The 21,223-nt window shown below is 28.6% G+C and overlaps 5 protein-coding genes across 5 annotated transcripts; 3 read left to right on the forward strand and 2 right to left on the reverse strand.

The window, feature by feature from the left end:
* Nucleotides 1-1,322: 1,322 nt before the first annotated feature.
* On the reverse strand, nucleotides 1,323-2,194 carry LOC123267871. The gene is made up of 4 exons (XM_044732756.1): nucleotides 2,170-2,194; nucleotides 1,945-2,098; nucleotides 1,524-1,866; nucleotides 1,323-1,442 (listed from the first exon to the last, which is right to left on the reverse strand). The coding sequence occupies exons 2-4, from the start codon at nucleotides 2,079-2,081 to the stop codon at nucleotides 1,323-1,325; spliced, it is 600 nt and encodes a 199-aa protein (XP_044588691.1). The 5' UTR covers nucleotides 2,082-2,098; nucleotides 2,170-2,194.
* LOC123267872 lies at nucleotides 2,194-3,769 on the reverse strand. The gene is made up of 5 exons (XM_044732757.1): nucleotides 3,563-3,769; nucleotides 2,989-3,334; nucleotides 2,707-2,901; nucleotides 2,296-2,501; nucleotides 2,194-2,239 (listed from the first exon to the last, which is right to left on the reverse strand). The coding sequence occupies exons 1-5, from the start codon at nucleotides 3,709-3,711 to the stop codon at nucleotides 2,194-2,196; spliced, it is 942 nt and encodes a 313-aa protein (XP_044588692.1). The 5' UTR covers nucleotides 3,712-3,769.
* A 1,654-nt stretch (nucleotides 3,770-5,423) lies between these two features.
* On the forward strand, nucleotides 5,424-6,450 carry LOC123267873. Its single transcript, XM_044732758.1, has 4 exons — nucleotides 5,424-5,449; nucleotides 5,501-5,716; nucleotides 5,945-6,290; nucleotides 6,409-6,450. Exons 1-4 carry the CDS (start codon nucleotides 5,424-5,426, stop codon nucleotides 6,448-6,450), a joined length of 630 nt encoding a protein of 209 aa, XP_044588693.1.
* On the forward strand, nucleotides 6,446-8,827 carry LOC123266861. Its single transcript, XM_044731303.1, has 7 exons — nucleotides 6,446-6,572; nucleotides 6,764-7,094; nucleotides 7,166-7,319; nucleotides 7,398-7,740; nucleotides 7,822-8,022; nucleotides 8,090-8,423; nucleotides 8,503-8,827. The coding sequence occupies exons 1-7, from the start codon at nucleotides 6,510-6,512 to the stop codon at nucleotides 8,751-8,753; spliced, it is 1,677 nt and encodes a 558-aa protein (XP_044587238.1). The 5' UTR covers nucleotides 6,446-6,509; the 3' UTR covers nucleotides 8,754-8,827.
* A 7,809-nt stretch (nucleotides 8,828-16,636) lies between these two features.
* Nucleotides 16,637-20,964, forward strand: LOC123266862 (elongation factor G, mitochondrial). Its single transcript, XM_044731304.1, has 9 exons — nucleotides 16,637-16,797; nucleotides 16,987-17,145; nucleotides 17,689-18,187; nucleotides 18,275-18,542; nucleotides 19,005-19,176; nucleotides 19,254-19,544; nucleotides 19,622-19,825; nucleotides 19,895-20,206; nucleotides 20,284-20,964. The coding sequence occupies exons 1-9, from the start codon at nucleotides 16,726-16,728 to the stop codon at nucleotides 20,551-20,553; spliced, it is 2,247 nt and encodes a 748-aa protein (XP_044587239.1). The 5' UTR covers nucleotides 16,637-16,725; the 3' UTR covers nucleotides 20,554-20,964.
* Nucleotides 20,965-21,223: the final 259 nt, after the last annotated feature.

Below are 21,223 nucleotides of genomic sequence, written 5' to 3' on the forward strand. Positions count from 1 at the left end.
AAAATATTATATATCATAATAAAAATTTACTAATTAAAATATAAAATTACTAAATTTTAGTAGATAAAAATATCTTCATCACTAATTTCTCTTGTTTTACGAAAGAATTTTGTTAGATTTAAAAATATTCTAGCAACTTTTTAGTATTTTCTTCTGGCTTAATATATTTCAGTGATTAATTTTTTCCAAAGTTTATATTGTATATTATTACTAACGTGTAAAATAAATTGTAAATTCAATATAACAGATCTTAAACTTTTTTGAAGACAAATACTATTTTTGCTTGTAATCAACGTATTGATTCTCGTACTATTATTAGAAAATTAAAAAAGGATATGTATTTATCAAAAAGAGTTTATTTCATTTTGAAATATATACTACAAAACTTATACAATTAGATGACAATAATAGTAATAAATTAAAATCATTTGTTATAAATTAGGAAGAAGTCAATTCAGATAAACATGGATCATTTTCTGGCTTAATTTATTAATTCATCAATTTTTTTCAATGTTAGTCCATATTAGTTAAATTATTGCTGTAAGTATGGGATATGTGATTAGCACACTCAAAAAAAATTTTTCCATATTTTAATTTTTTGTTCATACAAATCTTCACATATGCGCTAAATATCATGCTCTGTGCCTAAGCTCCATATCTTCTTCTAAACATTTCTGTTTTGTCTAAAATTAAACAAAACATAAACTTTTTATTTTTGTAACCTCTTTGAAGAGTTACAATGATCTGAAAACAATTAAAACAAATAAATTAGTTTATCAAAAACAAAAGTGATATTCATGATTAAATTTTAACTATTTATTACCGGTGAAACTCCCAAATATCAGGGGTGGGATCCCATTTTTTAGAATTTAGGAGTTCTATGGTAAGATTCCAATATAATTATTAGTCTTGGATAAAGAATTACCATAGCAACTAGATTTTTCTGGTTTCACAGTATTGATCCAAAAATTTTAAAATATAATGGTTTTAAATGTCTGAAAACTTGACTCAGTTCTTTATTAATATTTATCAGCCAAATGAAACCGTTGATAATGTCCGTCGCAGGTAAAAAGAGCAAGGCCTATTAGTTTTCTCATGTATGCCTTTTGCATCTTCTCTGCTATTAATAAATTCATCCAACTTTAATTTAGTAGCTTTAGTTGTTAATGCCTGTAATATAAATATTATTAATTATTATTATTATAATTGAATAGGTAGTAAGTAATTAAATATATACCTTTACATAATGGAAATTACAACCACATTCCTGTGCATTAGGATAAGTAGACTTTAAAAAGCACCACTTAAAACCTAACTCAAAGTCAGTCACAAAAGTTTGTATAATAAAAATGTGGTGCTAAATTAGTAGCAAAGTATTCAAAAACATCCTTATAACTTATCATAGTTTTGTTTGTCATGAGAACCCATGCGACTGGAAGTGCCTGAAAGTAGTAAAATAAATGTTTTATTATTCAATGATAGTTCTTCTGAACTAATAATTTTAATATATATTAATATCTTACATTGTCTTCAACAAGTGCCATTACTGTTAGAAATTGATATATTTCTTTCGGTATTTTGGGAATAATTTGATAAGTTGCATCAACGAATATATGGTTCGTATTAATTGACTTCAGGAATGCCTTGTCCGCGTAAACAATAGCGTGTGATCCATCGGCACTATTTATATACTGGATCGTTAGTTTACTTTTATTACGAGACATTAAATTTTCCCATTTTTTCATGTTTAAAAATGAAGCATACTCTTGTAATGATTTTGGTTGGGGAGGATGACATTCACGTCGCCAATTATTAATAGTAGATAGCATGCTTGAAAATGGAACAAGAGCTGCTCCTTCAGGATATCTACAATGCAATAATAAATTATTTGTTTTTTTTTAACGGAATATTGAAAAATCTAATCACTTATAATCAAATACATACTTTAAGCATAGTTCATCTATGTTAGTTGTTACACTTTTATCGTTAGTATTTATTGAATTATTTATGCGAGGGGTCGTATATATTCTGGCTTTGTTGTTTTCAATCAGTTTGCTACTGTCTTTTAATGACGATGACATTATCGAAGTTATACCGGCTGTAAATGTTTTTTTGTTAAGTTAAAAAAGTTTAAAAAATTATAAGAAATCAAAAATTTATACACTATACCTAAAAATTGACAAATGTTCCGGGCTAGTAGTGCGAAGTTTCTGTTCCAAAACTCGCCAGTGGATCATAGCTACGTCGTTAATAGCCGGACAATTTTGGTACAAACTGAAGTTGATTGGGTTGAACCTATCAATCCAATTAACCTTGTAATTTTCAAAGAAATTACTCAATAATTCCTTCGTATTCTCATTCATATTATCTGCAATTGCATTGAATTGTATTGCAATTTTATCCTCTGGCAGTAGAATAATTGTCATTAGTTTCCGTAGTGTTAAATTAACATCGCCATCGTCTTCATTTACATTGTGTTCATGTGCAATAGATCGAAGCATCTGCAATTAATAAAAAAAAATTATTCCAATTTTTTTTAAAGTTTGGTAATTCAATGTTTTTAAAAATTTTTTTACAATATATATATATATATATATATATATATATATATTTGGGGTATATATATACATATATATATGTGTGAGATATATATATATATATATATATATATATATATATATATTCAGTATATTATAATGTACTAACATTACACAGGTTTTCAAACGATCCCTGAACTTGTAAAAATTTTGCACCCAAACCTGTTGTCATTTTTGAGGTGGAATCAGCATATATTATAGTCCCATCCCGGAGATTTGGTAAAATTTCTTTTAAAGATTTTCCAATTTCTCCGTTGGTAATGGAACTATAATCTTTGGTTAAAAACCATACAATCGGAAAAGCCTAGAAATATTGTAAATAAAATTAATTTAATTTTACTTTAGCTTCACTTCATTTTTTATCAATTGCTATTAACAAAAATATACTCACATGCTGATTCATCTCTGCAATTACGACAGTTAAAAACTTTGAATTATCAAAATCAGGAAGCACTTTTGTCGTGGTTGATACATATAAGTTTTCGATATTTAAGCCATTGATAATATCTTCACTATAAATGATCATCATTTTATTATCATTTTTCACTTGAATACTAAATTCTCTTTCATCATAAATATCCGCTGAAAAGCACTTAAGGAATTGCCATTGTTCATTTCCTAATTCCTCTACCAACTCGCTATAGCTTTCAAATTTTGGGAATACTGTGCGCTTACGCCAACGTGCCATCGTCCGTTCTATTTTTTTAAATGGTAGCACGTCAGCCAGCTCTGGGTGCCTACAATTTAAATATTAAATATATTATTCAATAATATTAATATTAAAATATGAAAACTTTTTATAATTAATATTTTTAAAATAACAATGTATCACATGAGATGAAATTTCAAAAAAATTTTTTTTTAATTACAACTGTCAACATTTAAATGCATAAAAATGATAAATATTAATGGCATATTCTTTTCATTTCTGTTTATTTGATGTAGAAAATAAATTAATTACTTACATAATAATCAATGTATCATAAATTTGGCGGCTTGGTTTGTGGTTTGTAGTTGTAGCATAATACAGTGACCGTCGAAAAACTATTTCTGATTCTAGAAGTTCAGTCGATTCTTCTTTAGGATGAAATTTATGATCCGTCCCTCTTCTCATAATGCCATTTTCAACTATAAGCGACCCAGGGCATTTTTTACTTCTTGCATACTTACAATATAAATACCTAGAAATAATTATTAAATTTATCAAAAATTAGTGCATAAAATGAACGTACATTAATACTTCATTTTTTTGTCCCATAGTGAAAAAAAAAAAAAAATTAAAAATCATTTCACATGTTAACCCTCACCACAAGAAATATTATATACATTAATTAATCATTATTTCAAGTAATCCGGCAGATTAAAAATGATTAAACAATTGAACATTGTTAATCATATAAAATTATTTTGTTTAACCAAGAGTAATTCATTAAAAATATCATACCTTTTATCTGTACGACGATCGGTTTTGTTAATGTTATAAATATAATGGTCATGTACAAGAGTCTCCCAATGATTAGACGAGCGGATATTAAATCGCATTTTATTTCTAATAAATTACGTAAGCATGCAATAAATAATTAAAATTTCTACGTTTGTTTTCAATCAAAAATGCTTGTGAAGTAAGAGTCGTAGGTAATCATATGTCATGAACGACGGAACTCTTCTGTTTAACTTCGAATGACCAAGCTGCAGTCAGCCAATTGTCATCCCCTCCACCTGTTTTTAATATACTAGTGCTACTGTCTAGCGAGAAAATCTCAATCAACCGCCGAGAAATACCTTGGGCACTGCCACTAGTTCTTTCATCTTTGTTTTACATTTTTCGATCTTTCTCTGGAACTGATACGAACAACATACGAATTTTGATTATTTCGTTTTTTGACAAAAAAGTGTGTTGACAAACCTTATCGTAAAAAACGCTACTTTTTTAATTTCAAACGGCTCGCAATTTTAGGCAAAAATAGGATACTAATTGCTTTTATTGAAAAAGATTTAGAATTTTAAAAATTAAATTTTAAAAAGTAACAGCTACTTTTTAAACTACAAAAGAGCATTTAGTCACATTTTGTAAAAATTTTATTTTTGGAGAGCAATAAATAAAAGCAATTAGTATCCTATTTTTGCCTAAAATTGCGAGCCGTTTGAAATTAAAAAAGTAGCGTTTTTTACGATAAGGTTTGTCAACACACTTTTTTGTCAAAAAACGAAATAATCAAAATTCGTATGTTGTTCGTATCAGTTCCAGAGAAAGATCGAAAAATGTAAAACAAAGATGAAAGAACTAGTGGCAGTGCCCAAGGTATTTCTCGGCGGTTGATTGAGATTTTCTCGCTAGACAGTAGCACTAGTATATTAAAAACAGGTGGAGGGGATGACAATTGGCTGACTGCAGCTTGATCATTCGAAGTTAAACAGAAGAGTTCCGTCGTTCATGACATATGATTACCTACGACTCTTACTTCACAAGCGTTTTTGATTGAAAACAAACGTAGAAATTTTAATTATTTATTGCATGCTTACGTAATTTATTAGAAATAAAATGCGATTTAATATCCGCTCGTCTAATCATTGGGAGACTCTTGTACATGACCATTATATTTATAACATTAACAAAACCGATCGTCGTACAGATAAAAGGTATGATATTTTTAATGAATTACTCTTGGTTAAACAAAATAATTTTATATGATTAACAATGTTCAATTGTTTAATCATTTTTAATCTGCCGGATTACTTGAAATAATGATTAATTAATGTATATAATATTTCTTGTGGTGAGGGTTAACATGTGAAATGATTTTTAATTTTTTTTTTTTTTTCACTATGGGACAAAAAAATGAAGTATTAATGTACGTTCATTTTATGCACTAATTTTTGATAAATTTAATAATTATTTCTAGGTATTTATATTGTAAGTATGCAAGAAGTAAAAAATGCCCTGGGTCGCTTATAGTTGAAAATGGCATTATGAGAAGAGGGACGGATCATAAATTTCATCCTAAAGAAGAATCGACTGAACTTCTAGAATCAGAAATAGTTTTTCGACGGTCACTGTATTATGCTACAACTACAAACCACAAACCAAGCCGCCAAATTTATGATACATTGATTATTATGTAAGTAATTAATTTATTTTCTACATCAAATAAACAGAAATGAAAAGAATATGCCATTAATATTTATCATTTTTATGCATTTAAATGTTGACAGTTGTAATTAAAAAAAAATTTTTTTGAAATTTCATCTCATGTGATACATTGTTATTTTAAAAATATTAATTATAAAAAGTTTTCATATTTTAATATTAATATTATTGAATAATATATTTAATATTTAAATTGTAGGCACCCAGAGCTGGCTGACGTGCTACCATTTAAAAAAATAGAACGGACGATGGCACGTTGGCGTAAGCGCACAGTATTCCCAAAATTTGAAAGCTATAGCGAGTTGGTAGAGGAATTAGGAAATGAACAATGGCAATTCCTTAAGTGCTTTTCAGCGGATATTTATGATGAAAGAGAATTTAGTATTCAAGTGAAAAATGATAATAAAATGATGATCATTTATAGTGAAGATATTATCAATGGCTTAAATATCGAAAACTTATATGTATCAACCACGACAAAAGTGCTTCCTGATTTTGATAATTCAAAGTTTTTAACTGTCGTAATTGCAGAGATGAATCAGCATGTGAGTATATTTTTGTTAATAGCAATTGATAAAAAATGAAGTGAAGCTAAAGTAAAATTAAATTAATTTTATTTACAATATTTCTAGGCTTTTCCGATTGTATGGTTTTTAACCAAAGATTATAGTTCCATTACCAACGGAGAAATTGGAAAATCTTTAAAAGAAATTTTACCAAATCTCCGGGATGGGACTATAATATATGCTGATTCCACCTCAAAAATGACAACAGGTTTGGGTGCAAAATTTTTACAAGTTCAGGGATCGTTTGAAAACCTGTGTAATGTTAGTACATTATAATATACTGAATATATATATATATATATATATATATATATATATATATATATATATATATATATATATACTAAATATATATATATATATATATATATATATATTGTAAAAAATTTTTAAAAAACATTGAATTACCAAACTTTAAAAAAATTGGAATAATTTTTTTTTATTAATTGCAGATGCTTCGATCTATTGCACATGAACACAATGTAAATGAAGACGATGGCGATGTTAATTTAACACTACGGAAACTAATGACAATTATTCTACTGCCAGAGGATAAAATTGCAATACAATTCAATGCAATTGCAGATAATATGAATGAGAATACGAAGGAATTATTGAGTAATTTCTTTGAAAATTACAAGGTTAATTGGATTGATAGGTTCAACCCAATCAACTTCAGTTTGTACCAAAATTGTCCGGCTATTAACGACGTAGCTATGATCCACTGGCGAGTTTTGGAACAGAAACTTCGCACTACTAGCCCGAACATTTGTCAATTTTTAGGTATAGTGTATAAATTTTTGATTTCTTATAATTTTTTAAACTTTTTTAACTTAACAAAAAAACATTTACAGCCGGTATAACTTCGATAATGTCATCGTCATTAAAAGACAGTAGCAAACTGATTGAAAACAACAAAGCCAGAATATATACGACCCCTCGCATAAATAATTCAATAAATACTAACGATAAAAGTGTAACAACTAACATAGATGAACTATGCTTAAAGTATGTATTTGATTATAAGTGATTAGATTTTTCAATATTCCGTTAAAAAAAAACAAATAATTTATTATTGCATTGTAGATATCCTGAAGGAGCAGCTCTTGTTCCATTTTCAAGCATGCTATCTACTATTAATAATTGGCGACGTGAATGTCATCCTCCCCAACCAAAATCATTACAAGAGTATGCTTCATTTTTAAACATGAAAAAATGGGAAAATTTAATGTCTCGTAATAAAAGTAAACTAACGATCCAGTATATAAATAGTGCCGATGGATCACACGCTATTGTTTACGCGGACAAGGCATTCCTGAAGTCAATTAATACGAACCATATATTCGTTGATGCAACTTATCAAATTATTCCCAAAATACCGAAAGAAATATATCAATTTCTAACAGTAATGGCACTTGTTGAAGACAATGTAAGATATTAATATATATTAAAATTATTAGTTCAGAAGAACTATCATTGAATAATAAAACATTTATTTTACTACTTTCAGGCACTTCCAGTCGCATGGGTTCTCATGACAAACAAAACTATGATAAGTTATAAGGATGTTTTTGAATACTTTGCTACTAATTTAGCACCACATTTTATTATACAAACTTTTGTGACTGACTTTGAGTTAGGTTTAAGTGGTGCTTTAAAGTCTACTTATCCTAATGCACAGGAATGTGGTTGTAATTTCCATTATGTAAAGGTATATATTTAATTACTTACTACCTATTCAATTATAATAATAATAATTAATAATATTTATATTACAGGCATTAACAACTAAAGCTACTAAATTAAAGTTGGATGAATTTATTAATAGCAGAGAAGATGCAAAGGCATACATGAGAAAACTAATAGGCCTTGCTCTTTTACCTGCGACGGACATTATCAACGGTTTCATTTGGCTGATAAATATTAATAAAGAACTGAGTCAAGTTTTCAGACATTTAAACCATTATATTTTAAAATTTTGGATCAATACTGTGAAACCAGAAAAATTTAGTTGCTATGGTAATTTTATCAAGACTAATAATTATATTGAATCTTACCATAGAACTCTAAATTTAAAAATGGGATCCCACCCTGATATTTGGGAGTTTACCGGTAATAAATAGTTAAAAATTTAATCATGATATCACTTTTGTTTTGATAAACTAATTTATTTGTTTTTAATTGTTTTCAGATCATTTAGCAACTCTTCAAGAGGTTACAAAAATAAAAAGTTTATGTTTATTTAATTGCCAGACCATTCGAAATATTCCGAAAGATAGGAAAATGACACAAAACGTAATGTTAGCGCATATGTGGAATTTGTATGAACAAAAAAAATTAAATATGGAAAAATTTTTTGAGTGTGCTAATCACATATCAAATACTTACAGCAATAATTTAATATGGACTAACATTGAAAAAATTGATGAATTAATAAATTAAATAGAAAATGATCATATTTATCTAGATTGACTTCTTCCTAATTTATATGAAATGATTTTAATTTATTACTATTATTGTCATCCTATTGTAACAAGTTTTGTAGTATATTTTCAAATAAAATAATATTTTTTGATAAATACATATCCTTTTTTATTACAATAATAGTACGAGAATCAATACGATTACAAGCAAAAATAGTATTTGTCTTCAAAAAAGTTTAAGATCTGTTATATTGGAATTTACAATTTATTTTAACGTTAGTAATAATATACAATATAAACTTTGGAAAAAATTAATCACTTAAATATATTAAACCAGAAGAAAAATACTAAAAAGTGCGAAAATTTTTTTAAATCTAATAAAATTCTTTCGTAAAGAAAACTCAGAGAAATTAGTGAAGATATTTTATCTACTAAGTTATTAATTTATCTTTAATTAGTAAATTTTATTATGATATATAATATTTTTAATGGCAAAAATATTTTAACTATATAATTAATATTAGATCAAATTTGCTCACATGCGGATATAAAATTTTAATAAATATATATATTATTATTCAACATACAAATTTCGTTTGTTATTTACCGAAATCTACATTATCGCCTGTAAAAATAAGTAAACCGATAATAAAGAATTTCCATTACCATTTGGTAAAAATTTCGGAAAGTGTCCATGCGGAACTTTGCCTATTCGGATCATGACTAAACGGATAAAATTTTTTTCTGCTCTTGACGAAGAGGAGTTTGTCTTTTTCGCAATTTGGCAGGTCGGAAAATAAAAATAGGAACATTATTTTCGGATAATTTTCATCGGAAAAAGTCTTTTCGGAGTATATCTAAGCGGAATAAATTTTTTTCTGTTGTTGGCGATGAGGAGTTTGTCTTTTTCGCAATTTGGTGGGTCGGAAAATAAAAATAGGAACATTATTTTCGGATTATTTTCATCGGAAAAAATCTTTTCGAAGTTTATCTAAGCGGATAAAATTTATTTCTGTTGTTGGCGATGAGGAGTTTGTCTTTTTAGCAATTTGGCGGGCCGGAAAATAAAAATAGGAACATTATCTTCGGATAATTTTCATCGGAAAAAGTCTTTTCGAAGTTTATCTAAGCGGATAAAATTTGTTTCTGTTGTTGGCGATGAGGAGTTTGTCTTTTTCGCAATTTGGCGGGTCGGAAAATAAAAATAGGAACATTATTTTCGGATAATGTCTGTCGGATACAGTCTTTTCGAAGCATATCTAAGTGGATAAAATCTTTTTCGGTAGATGGCGATGTAGATCATGTCTTTTCAGTATTATGACCGCTTCGGATACTTTACATTATATCAAAAGGAGGGTACCCTAAAAATCGAATTAAATAGTGTAACTCTTATAATCGATTTAATAAAAATCGATGTTTACCATTAATAAAATCGATTTTAAAATATCGACAATGAAAAAAAAAATAATCGATTAAAATAATAATCGATTATTTATTCACTTCCCTATTCTTTGGTAAATATTTGAGAAACTTTTTCTTCACAAGATAATTTTTTTTCCAAAATTTGTTCTAAATAGTTCTAAATTTATTATTGAATTTTGTTTTTAATTCATGAATTAAGTTATACATTATCAGTGTTATTATATTATTTTATTAAAAATCAATTTTTTTTATTTGAAAAATCTACTTCCATTTCGGCTGCCGAATGGCCTTTTTTCCATTTGCACACGGTGTATCCTCGGTGTGTCCACCGTGTATCCACCATGTATCCACGGTGTCTCCAAAGTGAATGCGTGGTGTATCCACGCTGTATTTACTCTATACTACCAGGGCAAAAATATTTTTCAGAAATTTAATAAAATATGATATTTAACGTTAAAGATCATTTTCAAAATGAATGATATTCAATAATAATTAATAAAATAAAAATAAAAAATGATTAGTTCATTTATGTATCAAAAATTGAATGCAAATTATTTATTTTTGTATTGATATATAATAAATTTATTTTACGAAAATTTATTGCTAATTAAACTTTAAATATTACTTATCTATCTATTTGTAAAATTTATTTAACAACTAATAAGAATTATTCATAAGCAAATTTCCGGAAAAGCTATTTTTCAAAATAAAAATTCAGCTAATGTTAAAATTATTTGACTAAAACTCGTTCAAATGTTAGTAATTGATTACAATTAAAGAAGTCAATTTGATTTTTTTTTTTTTTTCATTTGTAAATATAATTCGAAAACAACAAAGTTTTGTCCAAAATTAAATTACTTGAAACAAGGGCTAAGATGCACACTCACATTTTTATGACGTTTTTCAAAGCGACTGTATTTTCGCACGTAGTGCAAGTAATCACGTTTCTTGTTAGAAATATTTAAAATTTAATTGAAGCAAAATGTAAAAATGTATTCAACATGAAAATGAATTTGGAAGTTATTGATGTTAAAATTCATAATAAATTTATTAATTGAATGATTTCACTCCTTCAATAATCGAGAATTTTTTTAATTTCCTGGTTATCACAAATCTAAATAGACAGTTTTATAAGTTTTTTCTTTCTAAAAACGACAATTTGAAATTATCAAGTCGTGACCTGACATCTTACAGAACTGAGAAAATTAAAATACATTTTCTCACGATCGGTATTGAAAATCACTGCACAACTAACGAAAGGTTCCATAGTTATCACCCTGATAGCCACCTTACATATAACTTACTGTCAATCTACGTCCGCAATTTGAAGCAAACTTGACGGAAAGAGTTGGCAAAGCGAGCGATTACCTATTAGTTACCTATAACTTACTCTGCAAATAGACGTCAAAACTTACTGTACAAGTATTTCCGTTAAATTGTAGTAAAGTTGAAAGGAAATTTAACTACAAGTTTGATTGTTAACTTGTATTCAAGTTGCGGCCGTAGATTTCCGTCAATTTGCTTACAACTGTTGTTGAGTGAAGAATTACCGCCAACTTGATGTATAAATTAACCGTAACTGCTGGAAGTCAACACTTACTGAGAAAGCGCTGGCTATCAGGGCATCTAAGTAATCAAAATCCCTGATAGCCACCCATGATAGCCAAGTTGGTCGCAACTTTCCGTCGATTTACTGCCGCAACTTATCACCAAGTTGACGGCAAGTCTTGGAAATGAACTCGGTTGTTCGGCAGGTTGACAACTGTACTCCAAATTACTCAACTCTATGCCAGCTTTACTCAAGGAGCATCCGTAACTCGAAATTTTTAATATCACGGTGAAAACAACTGTACTCCAAATTACTCAACTCCGTACCAACTTTACTCAATAGCATGTGGCTGTAAATGAAAAATTTTTTTTCAATTCGCACTGTATTCAAAGCCAACACCCTGATAGCCACAGTTTCAGACCAACCAAGTTGGTGCCAGATAGTTGCCACCAACTTAGCGACAACTTGCGGTCAACTTCCGAATTTGTAACTGTTGGCGCCAAGTTGGCTACAAGTTTCTGAGAAAAAAGAGACCAATCTACTGCCGCAATATGTCGCCAAATTTCTTGAGAAACTTATCGTCAACTTGGTGTGAAAAAGTTTCAGAGCAACTTTTGCCGACAACTTGGTGAACAAGTTGACACCAACCGAGTTACTTTCCAAGAGTTGCCGCCAAGTTGGTGACAAGTTGCGGCAGTAGATTGACAGAAAGTTGCGGCCAACTTGGCTGTCAGGGCAGTATTCAATGCAGAGTTTACTCAGCGCTGAATAGATCAATAAGCAAGCCTCGGTAAGAACGAATTCAATCAGAGAGAAATGACCATATGGCGCTGTATGGAGATTCCGAAATCATCTTGAATTAATCAAGATAATATTTAAATAGATTGAACTTGGTAATAAATATAAACTAGTCATTACTTATTAGATTTATTTATAGAAAAAAAACTAGTCTATTTTATTATACCTTTATAAATAATTATAAAAATGATAAAACTTGGGTTAAAAATATTTAAATATTAATGAAAATATTTTAATTTTGATAATTATGGTCACACGATTTATTTAAAAAATTAGTTTGATTATAAAAACTTTATAATATTTTATTAGTTAAAATTAAGACAATTTTATTATAAAATAACATTTTGTGCACAATTGTTAGCTTACATTAAAATAATTAGGTTTAAGAACAAGTATGTGAAAAAAAAATTGCTTCTAGAAATATATTTCTAAAAACTTAATTGTGTTGAATCAATAATACTCATTTTAGTATTAATTAAATATTATTATTAACTATAATAAATTTAATTAATAAAAAAAACTCTTATTATTGACTCAACACGATCAAATTTTAAGAAATTAGTTATAAGGAAAATTTTTTTTCTTATAAAAAAACGCTGGCGAAATCATAATGATTCAAATGTAAGAATAATTAAAACTTATTAAAATTGAAAACAAATGTTCGAAAAAAAAATCTTAAAATCAGTTAAGAACAGAAATATTAAAAAAAAAATGCTTCCACAAATAAATTTCTGAAAACTTGATCGTGTTGAATCAATAATATTCGTTTTATTATTAATTAAATATTATTATTAACTATAATTAATTTAATTAATAAAAACTCTTATTATTGTCTCAACACGAGCAAATTTTAAGAAATTATTTTTATGATTTTCTTTTATTTTTTTAATCTAAACCTGCACTATGGATGATTGGTAAATATTTTAATTTTTCGTGATTTTTCACGACAGAGTGGACAGCGATCTCCAATTTTTCGATTGCACTCATTGCAAAGACATAAATGACCGCATTTAATAAAGGCCCCGACAGCAGCCCGAAATCTACAGCAGCAGCATATGCTTGTCCCTTCCGGAATAATCTCTGAAAATATTAATTTAAATTAGTAAAGAAAAATTGATTAAATTTCATATAATAATTTCTAAGTAAAATACCTTCGTCGTCACATGCTGAGTTACTTTGAGTTACTGTTAAGCCAGACGTTGACAGACTAGACTGTGACATCCTAGAACTTGACAAATTTGCCATCGCCGGGCTAGAACCGGCGGGGGCAGACCCAGACGATTCGTTGACTGTTAAGCCAGACGTCGACGGGCTAGACTCTGACATCCTACGACTTGACAAATTTGCCATCGAAGAACTAGAACCGGATGGCTCAAACGCAGAAGAATTGTTGAAAGTTAAGCCAGATGGTGTGGACGCACGGCGATCAGTCACTGAAGTTACTAAGAAGTTAATGAAGTAATCTGTAACAAATCCAATTATTTATTAAATTGTTTCATAAGATGGCCAAATGAAAACTAAAAAAAATAATTAATGAAAAATTACCTTCATCATCACTATCCGATGAGATTATTAAAGTGTCATCTAAAGCACTCGCATTTTCCGATGATCCTGCAACCGTGTCATCAATCACAGCTTCAGCTGACATAGGCTGTATTGGCATAGTCGGTCCCGTTGATGAGGTTCTTGGAGTGAACCTATCTGGGTAGGTACGTTGATTAATGACATTAGGCGGATCCTGCAGATCCGTTAATCGAGGCACTCTAATATTTAAACCTAGATGAGTTTAAGAGAAAACAGAGTAAAAAAAAAATATAAAGTAAGATTATTCATGAATTTTAACAACTATAGTGAAACATAGTTATTAAAGACAAGAAATCTTACTAGCTTCACTGGCAACAGCACGCAAAATTAAATTCTGCTGATAGCGGTCAACAGAAGTTGCCAAAAAATCTTGAACTGTAATTTGTGAAGCGAGCAAATTACTTCGCAGTTGGTCAATATTTCTGTTTGAAAATTGATTGTTAGTGTTTAATACAGGAGGACGATTCATTTCTTGTAAACCATTTGTGAAAGCTGTGCTGATACATTCTGTAATAGATAATCAACGAATAGTCAACGAATCGTCTGCGTGTACGCCCTCCAGTTCTAGCCCGGCGATGGCAAATTTGTCAAGTCGTACGATGTCAGAGTTTAGCCCGTCGACGTCTAGCTTAACAGTCAACGAATCGTCTGCGTCTGCCCCCGCCGGTTCTAGCCCGGCGATGGCAAATTTGTCAAGTTCTAGGATGTCACAGTCTAGTCTGTCAACGTCTGGCTTAACAGTAACTCAAGTAACTCAAAGTAACTCAGCATGTGACGACGAAGGTATTTTACTTAGAAATTATTATATGAAATTTAATCAATTTTTCTTTACCAATTTAAATTAATATTTTCAGAGATTATTCCGGAAGGGACAAGCATATGCTGCTGCTGTAGATTTCGGGCTGCTGTCGGGGCCTTTATTAAATGCGGTCATTTATGTCTTTGCAATGAGTGCAATCGAAAAATTGGAGATCGCTGTCCACTCTGTCGTGAAAAATCACGAAAAATTAAAATATTTACCAATCATCCATAGTGCAGGTTTAGATTAAAAAAATAAAAGAAAATCATAAAAATAATTTCTTAAAATTTGATCGTGTTGAGTCAATAATAAGAGTTTTTTTTTATTAATTAAATTAATTATAGTTAATAATAATATTTAATTAATAATAAAACGAATATTATTGATTCAACACGCCGATCAAGTTTTCAGAAATTTATTTGTGGAAGCATTTTTTTTTAATATTTCTGTTCTTAACTGATCTTAAGATTTTTTTTTCGAACATTTGTTTTCAATTTTAATAAGTTTTAATTATTCTTACATTTGAATCATTATGATTTCGCCAGCGTTTTTTTATAAGAAAAAAAATTTTCCTTATAACTAATTTCTTAAAATTTGATCGTGTTGAGTCAATAATAAGAGTTTTTTTTATTAATTAAATTTATTATAGTTAATAATAATATTTAATTAATACTAAAATGAGTATTATTGATTCAACACAATCAAGTTTTTAGAAATATATTTCTAGAAGCAATTTTTTTTTCACATACTTGTTCTTAAACCTAATTATTTTAATGTAAGCTAACAATTGTGCACAAAATGTTATTTTATAATAAAATTGTATTAATTTTAACTAATAAAATATTATAAAGTTTTTATAATCAAACTAATTTTTTAAATAAATCGTGTGACCATAATTATCAAAATTAAAATATTTTCATTAATATTTAAATATTTTTAACCCAAGTTTTATCATTTTTATAATTATTTATAAAGGTATAATAAAATAGACTAGTTTTTTTTCTATAAATAAATCTAATAAGTAATGACTAGTTTATATTTATTACCAAGTTCAATCTATTTAAATATTATCTTGATTAATTCAAGATGATTTCGGAATCTCCATACAGCGCCATATGGTCATTTCTCTCTGATTGAATTCGTTCTTACCGAGGCTTGCTTATTTATCTATTCAGCGCTGAGTAAACTCAGCATTGAATACTGTTGGCTTTGAATACAGTGCGAATTGAAAAAAAATTTTTCATTTACAGCCACATGCTGTTGAGTAAAGTTGGTACGGAGTTGAGTAATTTGGAGTACAGTTGTTTTCACCGTGATTTTAAAAATTTCGAGTTACGGATGCTCCTTGAGTAAAGCTGGCATAGAGTTGAGTAATTTGGAGTACAGTTGTCAATCTGCCGTCTACAAGTTACACTGCAATTTGACGTCAAGACTTGCAGTACAAGTATTTTATTCAAGTTGTAGTAAAATTGTAGTACAATTTAACCAAAAGTTCAGTGTTAACTTGTATTCAAATTGGGGCTGTAGATTTTAATCAATTTGTTTACAACTGTTGTACTGTAAAAATTTACGGCAAACTTGATGTCAAGTTAACTGCTGAAATCCAACTACTTTTAATCAAAGCGTGGCTATCAGGGATTATGGCAGTATTCTCATCAAAAAAATTGACCTGCGACAATAAAAGGAAATTTAAAAAACCCGGAAGAACTTACTTTATCATTTTTTCAGAGGTTAAAAATTTCACGAGATTATGACAGTGATAAAAATTAATAAGACCGGTGTGACTGATATTAAAATTAATTTAGTTTTTGTATTTGAATATTTACATACTGTATCATAATGACTATTTTAAAGATATTTGGAAAAAGGCTGTATGGGAAGCAATTTCCACGACTGTCATCGAGTACTTTGGTAATAATATTTGATCATGAATCATTTAGGTTAATTTAATAATTGCTCAACTAGTTTTGTCTTTTTAAATTTGTTCAAAGACATTTGTGTTAAATTATATATCCTTGTATTTTGAATAATTGATTATTATTACATCTTTATAGTTATTTTGTATAATATGTCAATTGATGTAAATTTATACTTTTACAGAATCATGTTCGTTTTCTGGCATCTCATGAGAAGTTTGCGGAGATTAGAAGTTTGGATAAGATCCGTAATATTGGAATTTCAGCTCACATAGATTCAGGAAAAACGACGTTAACAGAACGGATCTTATTTTATACTGGCAGAATTGCAGAAATGCATGAGGTATATCATCAATTTATTTCAATTCATATATTACGTGATTCATATCATTTTATGATACTAAAATTAACAGACATCTAACAATTTTGAAAATTTTTTTCAACAAAAAAATTATTGTAAAAAATTTTTTCAAAAATAATTTCATATGTAGAAATTTTAAAAAACTATGAATGCAATTTTTTTCTTAGTATTAAGTTATTTATTCAATAATACCAAAGACTTGTTAGATGACTGATAATTTATGATACTAAAATTAGCAGACATTTGATCATTCTTTGGTTTTACTTAACCCTGAATAAAAAAAAGTATTGAGACAAAGAAAAAAGTATTGAAAAGTATTGGAATGACTAGAAAACCAATACTTTTCAATACTTTTTTCTTTGTCTCAATACTTTTTTTTTTATCAGGGAACAAATAAATTATTACTAAAAAAATTTATAGCTTGGTAAAGTTTCAATTTGTAAATTTTTTTTTGCTAATTTTTTTTATAATACTTGAATAAAATCTTCTGAAGAGTCGTTAACGTAATGAAATAATTTTGTACAGGTAAGAGGTAAAGATAATGTAGGAGCTGTAATGGACAGTATGGAGTTGGAGAGACAAAGAGGCATAACTATTCAATCGGCTGCTACTTACACAATTTGGAAAAATCATAATATTAATATTATCGATACGCCTGGTCACGTTGACTTTACAGTTGAAGTTGAACGAGCGTTAAGAGTTTTGGATGGCGCAGTTTTAGTTTTATGTGCTGTTGGTGGTGTTCAGTCACAAACACTTACTGTCAACCGACAAATGAAGCGTTATAGTGTACCTTGTTTAGCATTTATTAATAAACTTGATCGCATGGGAGCAAATCCAAAAAAAATTTTAGATCAGATGCGCAAGAAAATGAATCATAATGCGGCTTTTATTCAACTTCCTATTGGTTTAGAATCAGAGTCAAAGGGAATAGTTGATTTAATTACACAAAAAGCGATTTACTTTGACGGAAATTTTGGAGAAATATTAAGAGAAGATGAAATTCCTAAAAACATGCAAGCTGGTAAATGCGATGTTTATATCTAATTAGTTTGTATTCTTGAATTTGATTATGGTTTTCTTTAAAATTTGATTTATTTTTACATTACAGAGGCCCATGACAGACGTCAAGAACTCATTGAACACGTTAGTAATGTTGATGAGAAGCTGGGTGAATTATTTTTAAATGAAAGCTCAATAACAGAAGATGATATAAAGAGTGCTATCAGACGATGTTGCTTAAAAAGGAGCTTTACTCCTGTATTAGTTGGTACTGCTTTGAGAAATAAAGGTGTTCAACCATTATTAGATGCTGTCATAGATTACTTACCGCATCCAGGAGAAGTTGTTAATTATGCATTAAAACCAACTGAAGAACAGTAAGTATTTAATAGTGAAATAAATAATTATTGTTTGTTCAATTCCAACTCTCACTTGTTTAATATTGAAGGTTTTCTAACACAACCGCGTACCTCAATTTTTTATGATTAAAAATTCTAGATGAAAAATAATCAACTATAAATGCACTACTAAAAAAATTTATAAAATAAATTTATAATTAGTACGATATTTGTTTATCAAAATATTATTTATAAATAACCATTAATTTTTTATGTCGTTTGAGTTGTCATTTTTGAGATATGAAGTTGCGTTAGAAAACCTTTGGTATGCGTAATGTTTATTTTATGAATTAAGGATTGAAATTAAAAAGATCTAAGTGTTAAAAGATTTTTCTAACCAATCCAAAAATTCTTTTTATTATTTACATCTTTTTAGGTCTAATCCTAATTGAATTTAAAAATTATTATCAATTATTATTTTACGTTCTATAATTGTTCTAGATCTGAACCTACAAAAGTTGTCCTCGACTCCGTTCGTAATGGAAATAAACCATTTGTAGGATTAGCCTTTAAATTGGAACTTGGTAAATTCGGACAATTAACGTACTTCCGTTGTTATCAAGGAATGTTACAGAAAGGTGAAAATATTTACAATACTCGCAATCATAAAAAGGTAATTTAATTATTTTAAGTATTACTTTGAAATTATGAACAATATTTTAATATTTATTACTAATAAATAATAAACAGGTCAGGATATCTAGATTAGTACGTTTGCATTCAAGTCAAATGGAGGATGTCGATTCAGTATATGCTGGAGATATTTTTGCGCTATTTGGCATTGACTGTGCATCTGGTGACACATTTACAAATCAAGCGAAATTAGAAATATCAATGGAATCAATGCACGTTCCGGACCCTGTTATTTCGATGTCCATTTCACCTAAGAATCCAAAGGATCGTGATAATTTTGCAAAAGGGATAGCACGATTTACTAAAGAAGATCCAACATTCCGTTTCTTTTGGGATCCAGATAATAAAGTATCTTTTTTTGTTACATTTAGTTGATAAAAATAGCCTCACATGTAGCAATAAAAACATTATTTTGATTTCCGTAGGAAAGTATAGTTTCGGGTATGGGAGAATTACATTTAGAAATTTATGCCCAGCGCTTGGAACGTGAATATAATTGTCCGATTACTCTTGGCAAGCCAAAAGTTTCTTTCCGAGAAACGATTGTATCGCCATGTGAATATGATTATCTTCATAAGAGGCAATCTGGAGGAGCGGGACAATACGGAAGAGTTATTGGAGTAGTTGAAGTATGATAACTAATTTTATTTTGTACATATATCAACAAACTATTTTTTATTGTTTTAAATTATTTTCAGCCGTTACCTCCTGATCAAAACACTCAAATTGTGTTCCAAGATGCAACCGTTGGTACAAATGTTCCAAAACAATTTGTTCCTGGAATTGAAAAGGGATTCAGATTAATGTGTGAGAAAGGTTCATTAACAGGACATAAAGTTGCTGGCATTAAAATTATACTGAAAGACGGTGCTCATCATATAGTTGATTCTTCGGAGTACGCTTTCCAATTAGCAGGGCAAGGTGCGATTCGACAAGTTTTTGAAAATGGCGTTTGGCAACTTTTGGAACCCATTATGGCTGTTGAAATTACGATACCGAATGAATTTCAAGTAAGCTCTAAAACTATGGTTGTAACATTTTTATTTAGTACAATTATAATAATTAAAATTTTATTTTTCACAAAAAGGGCGTGATTATGGGTCAAATAAGTAAACGTAAGGGTGTGATTACTGGAACAGAAGGCAGTGAAGGTTGGGCAACTATTTACGCCGAAGTACCTCTCAATGAAATGTTCGGCTATTCTGGAGAGCTTAGATCTTCAACTCAGGGTAAAGGTGAATTTACGATGGAGTACAGTCGCTACAGTCCATGTTTACCTGAAATTCAAGATAAATTGATACGTGAGTATCAAGAATCGTTGTCGCCGAACCAGCAGCAACAAAAGAAAAAAAATTAGTTTAAATTAAATTCAAGAGACCATTCTTTTATTACGTACAAAATTTTAAGACTATTTCACATTATTTTACGATTGCGTAAAGTAAAATAAAATTTTTCTTTCCTTAAGTAATAAGTTTACACATAAAAAATTAAAACAAAGTGTTCTATTATGTTGAAAGTATAATTTCGGATCAATGAAACTTTACCTACTTCTAAATGTTTTACGTAATTGATGAATGGTCATATCATTTAGAAATCTTAATTGTAAGTATTAATTGACTGTAAATTATTAAAAAGATCATCATAACTGTTGTGTCATTTTGATAAACAATATGTATTTTTAATATTAGTCATAAACTATAGAAAGTTTTTCATTGTTGATATTATTCATTGTATGTACATTTTTGAAATCAATAGAGATATAAACAAATTGGATATTTATCACAGTTTTTTAATTGTGTTTATGAATTATTATTCTTGACAAAAGGACATATTAAAAAAACAGAATTAAGAACTACTTACGGTACTAAAGATAAAAAAAAAATTGGGTAATTATTTGGAACTAGGGTCTACCTCATTTTTGGCGAAAAATAGATATTTTCGAATATTTTTTTTTTAATTATTCTATTTTACGCCGCATTTATGGTACCAGTTATTGAAATAGTCAACAATACATTTTTTAATTAATT

This window comes from Cotesia glomerata, linkage group LG6, assembly GCF_020080835.1.
Source record: "Cotesia glomerata isolate CgM1 linkage group LG6, MPM_Cglom_v2.3, whole genome shotgun sequence".
Taxonomy (NCBI): Eukaryota; Metazoa; Arthropoda; class Insecta; order Hymenoptera; family Braconidae; genus Cotesia; species Cotesia glomerata.

Excerpts from the sequence above, each read along its gene's own strand:
- LOC123266861 (XM_044731303.1), top strand. The coding sequence starts at position 6,510 with ATGACAACAGGTTTGGGTGCAAAATTTTTACAAGTTCAGGGATCGTTT. Across the intron at positions 7,741-7,821 it reads TGGCACTTGTTGAAGACAAT|GCACTTCCAGTCGCATGGGT; the intron begins GTAAGATATTAA and ends TACTACTTTCAG. Across the intron at positions 8,023-8,089 it reads GTAATTTCCATTATGTAAAG|GCATTAACAACTAAAGCTAC; the intron begins GTATATATTTAA and ends TTTATATTACAG.
- LOC123267873 (XM_044732758.1), top strand. The coding sequence starts at position 5,424 with ATGGGACAAAAAAATGAAGTATTAAT. Across the intron at positions 5,450-5,500 it reads CAAAAAAATGAAGTATTAAT|GTATTTATATTGTAAGTATG; the intron begins GTACGTTCATTT and ends AATTATTTCTAG. Across the intron at positions 6,291-6,408 it reads TTGCAGAGATGAATCAGCAT|ATTATAGTTCCATTACCAAC; the intron begins GTGAGTATATTT and ends TTTTAACCAAAG.
- LOC123267871 (XM_044732756.1), bottom strand. The coding sequence starts at position 2,081 with ATGTCATCGTCATTAAAAGACAGTAGCAAACTGATTGAAAACAACAAA. Across the intron at positions 1,867-1,944 it reads ATAGATGAACTATGCTTAAA|ATATCCTGAAGGAGCAGCTC; the intron begins GTATGTATTTGA and ends ATTGCATTGTAG. Across the intron at positions 1,443-1,523 it reads TGGCACTTGTTGAAGACAAT|GCACTTCCAGTCGCATGGGT; the intron begins GTAAGATATTAA and ends TACTACTTTCAG.
- LOC123266862 (XM_044731304.1), top strand. The coding sequence starts at position 16,726 with ATGACTATTTTAAAGATATTTGGAAAAAGGCTGTATGGGAAGCAATTT. Across the intron at positions 16,798-16,986 it reads GACTGTCATCGAGTACTTTG|AATCATGTTCGTTTTCTGGC; the intron begins GTAATAATATTT and ends ATACTTTTACAG. Across the intron at positions 17,146-17,688 it reads GAATTGCAGAAATGCATGAG|GTAAGAGGTAAAGATAATGT; the intron begins GTATATCATCAA and ends AATTTTGTACAG.
- LOC123267872 (XM_044732757.1), bottom strand. The coding sequence starts at position 3,711 with ATGAGAAGAGGGACGGATCATAAATTTCATCCTAAAGAAGAATCGACT. Across the intron at positions 2,502-2,706 it reads CGTTTGAAAACCTGTGTAAT|ATGCTTCGATCTATTGCACA; the intron begins GTTAGTACATTA and ends TATTAATTGCAG. Across the intron at positions 2,240-2,295 it reads AAGGTTAATTGGATTGATAG|CTATGATCCACTGGCGAGTT; the intron begins GTTCAACCCAAT and ends TTAACGACGTAG.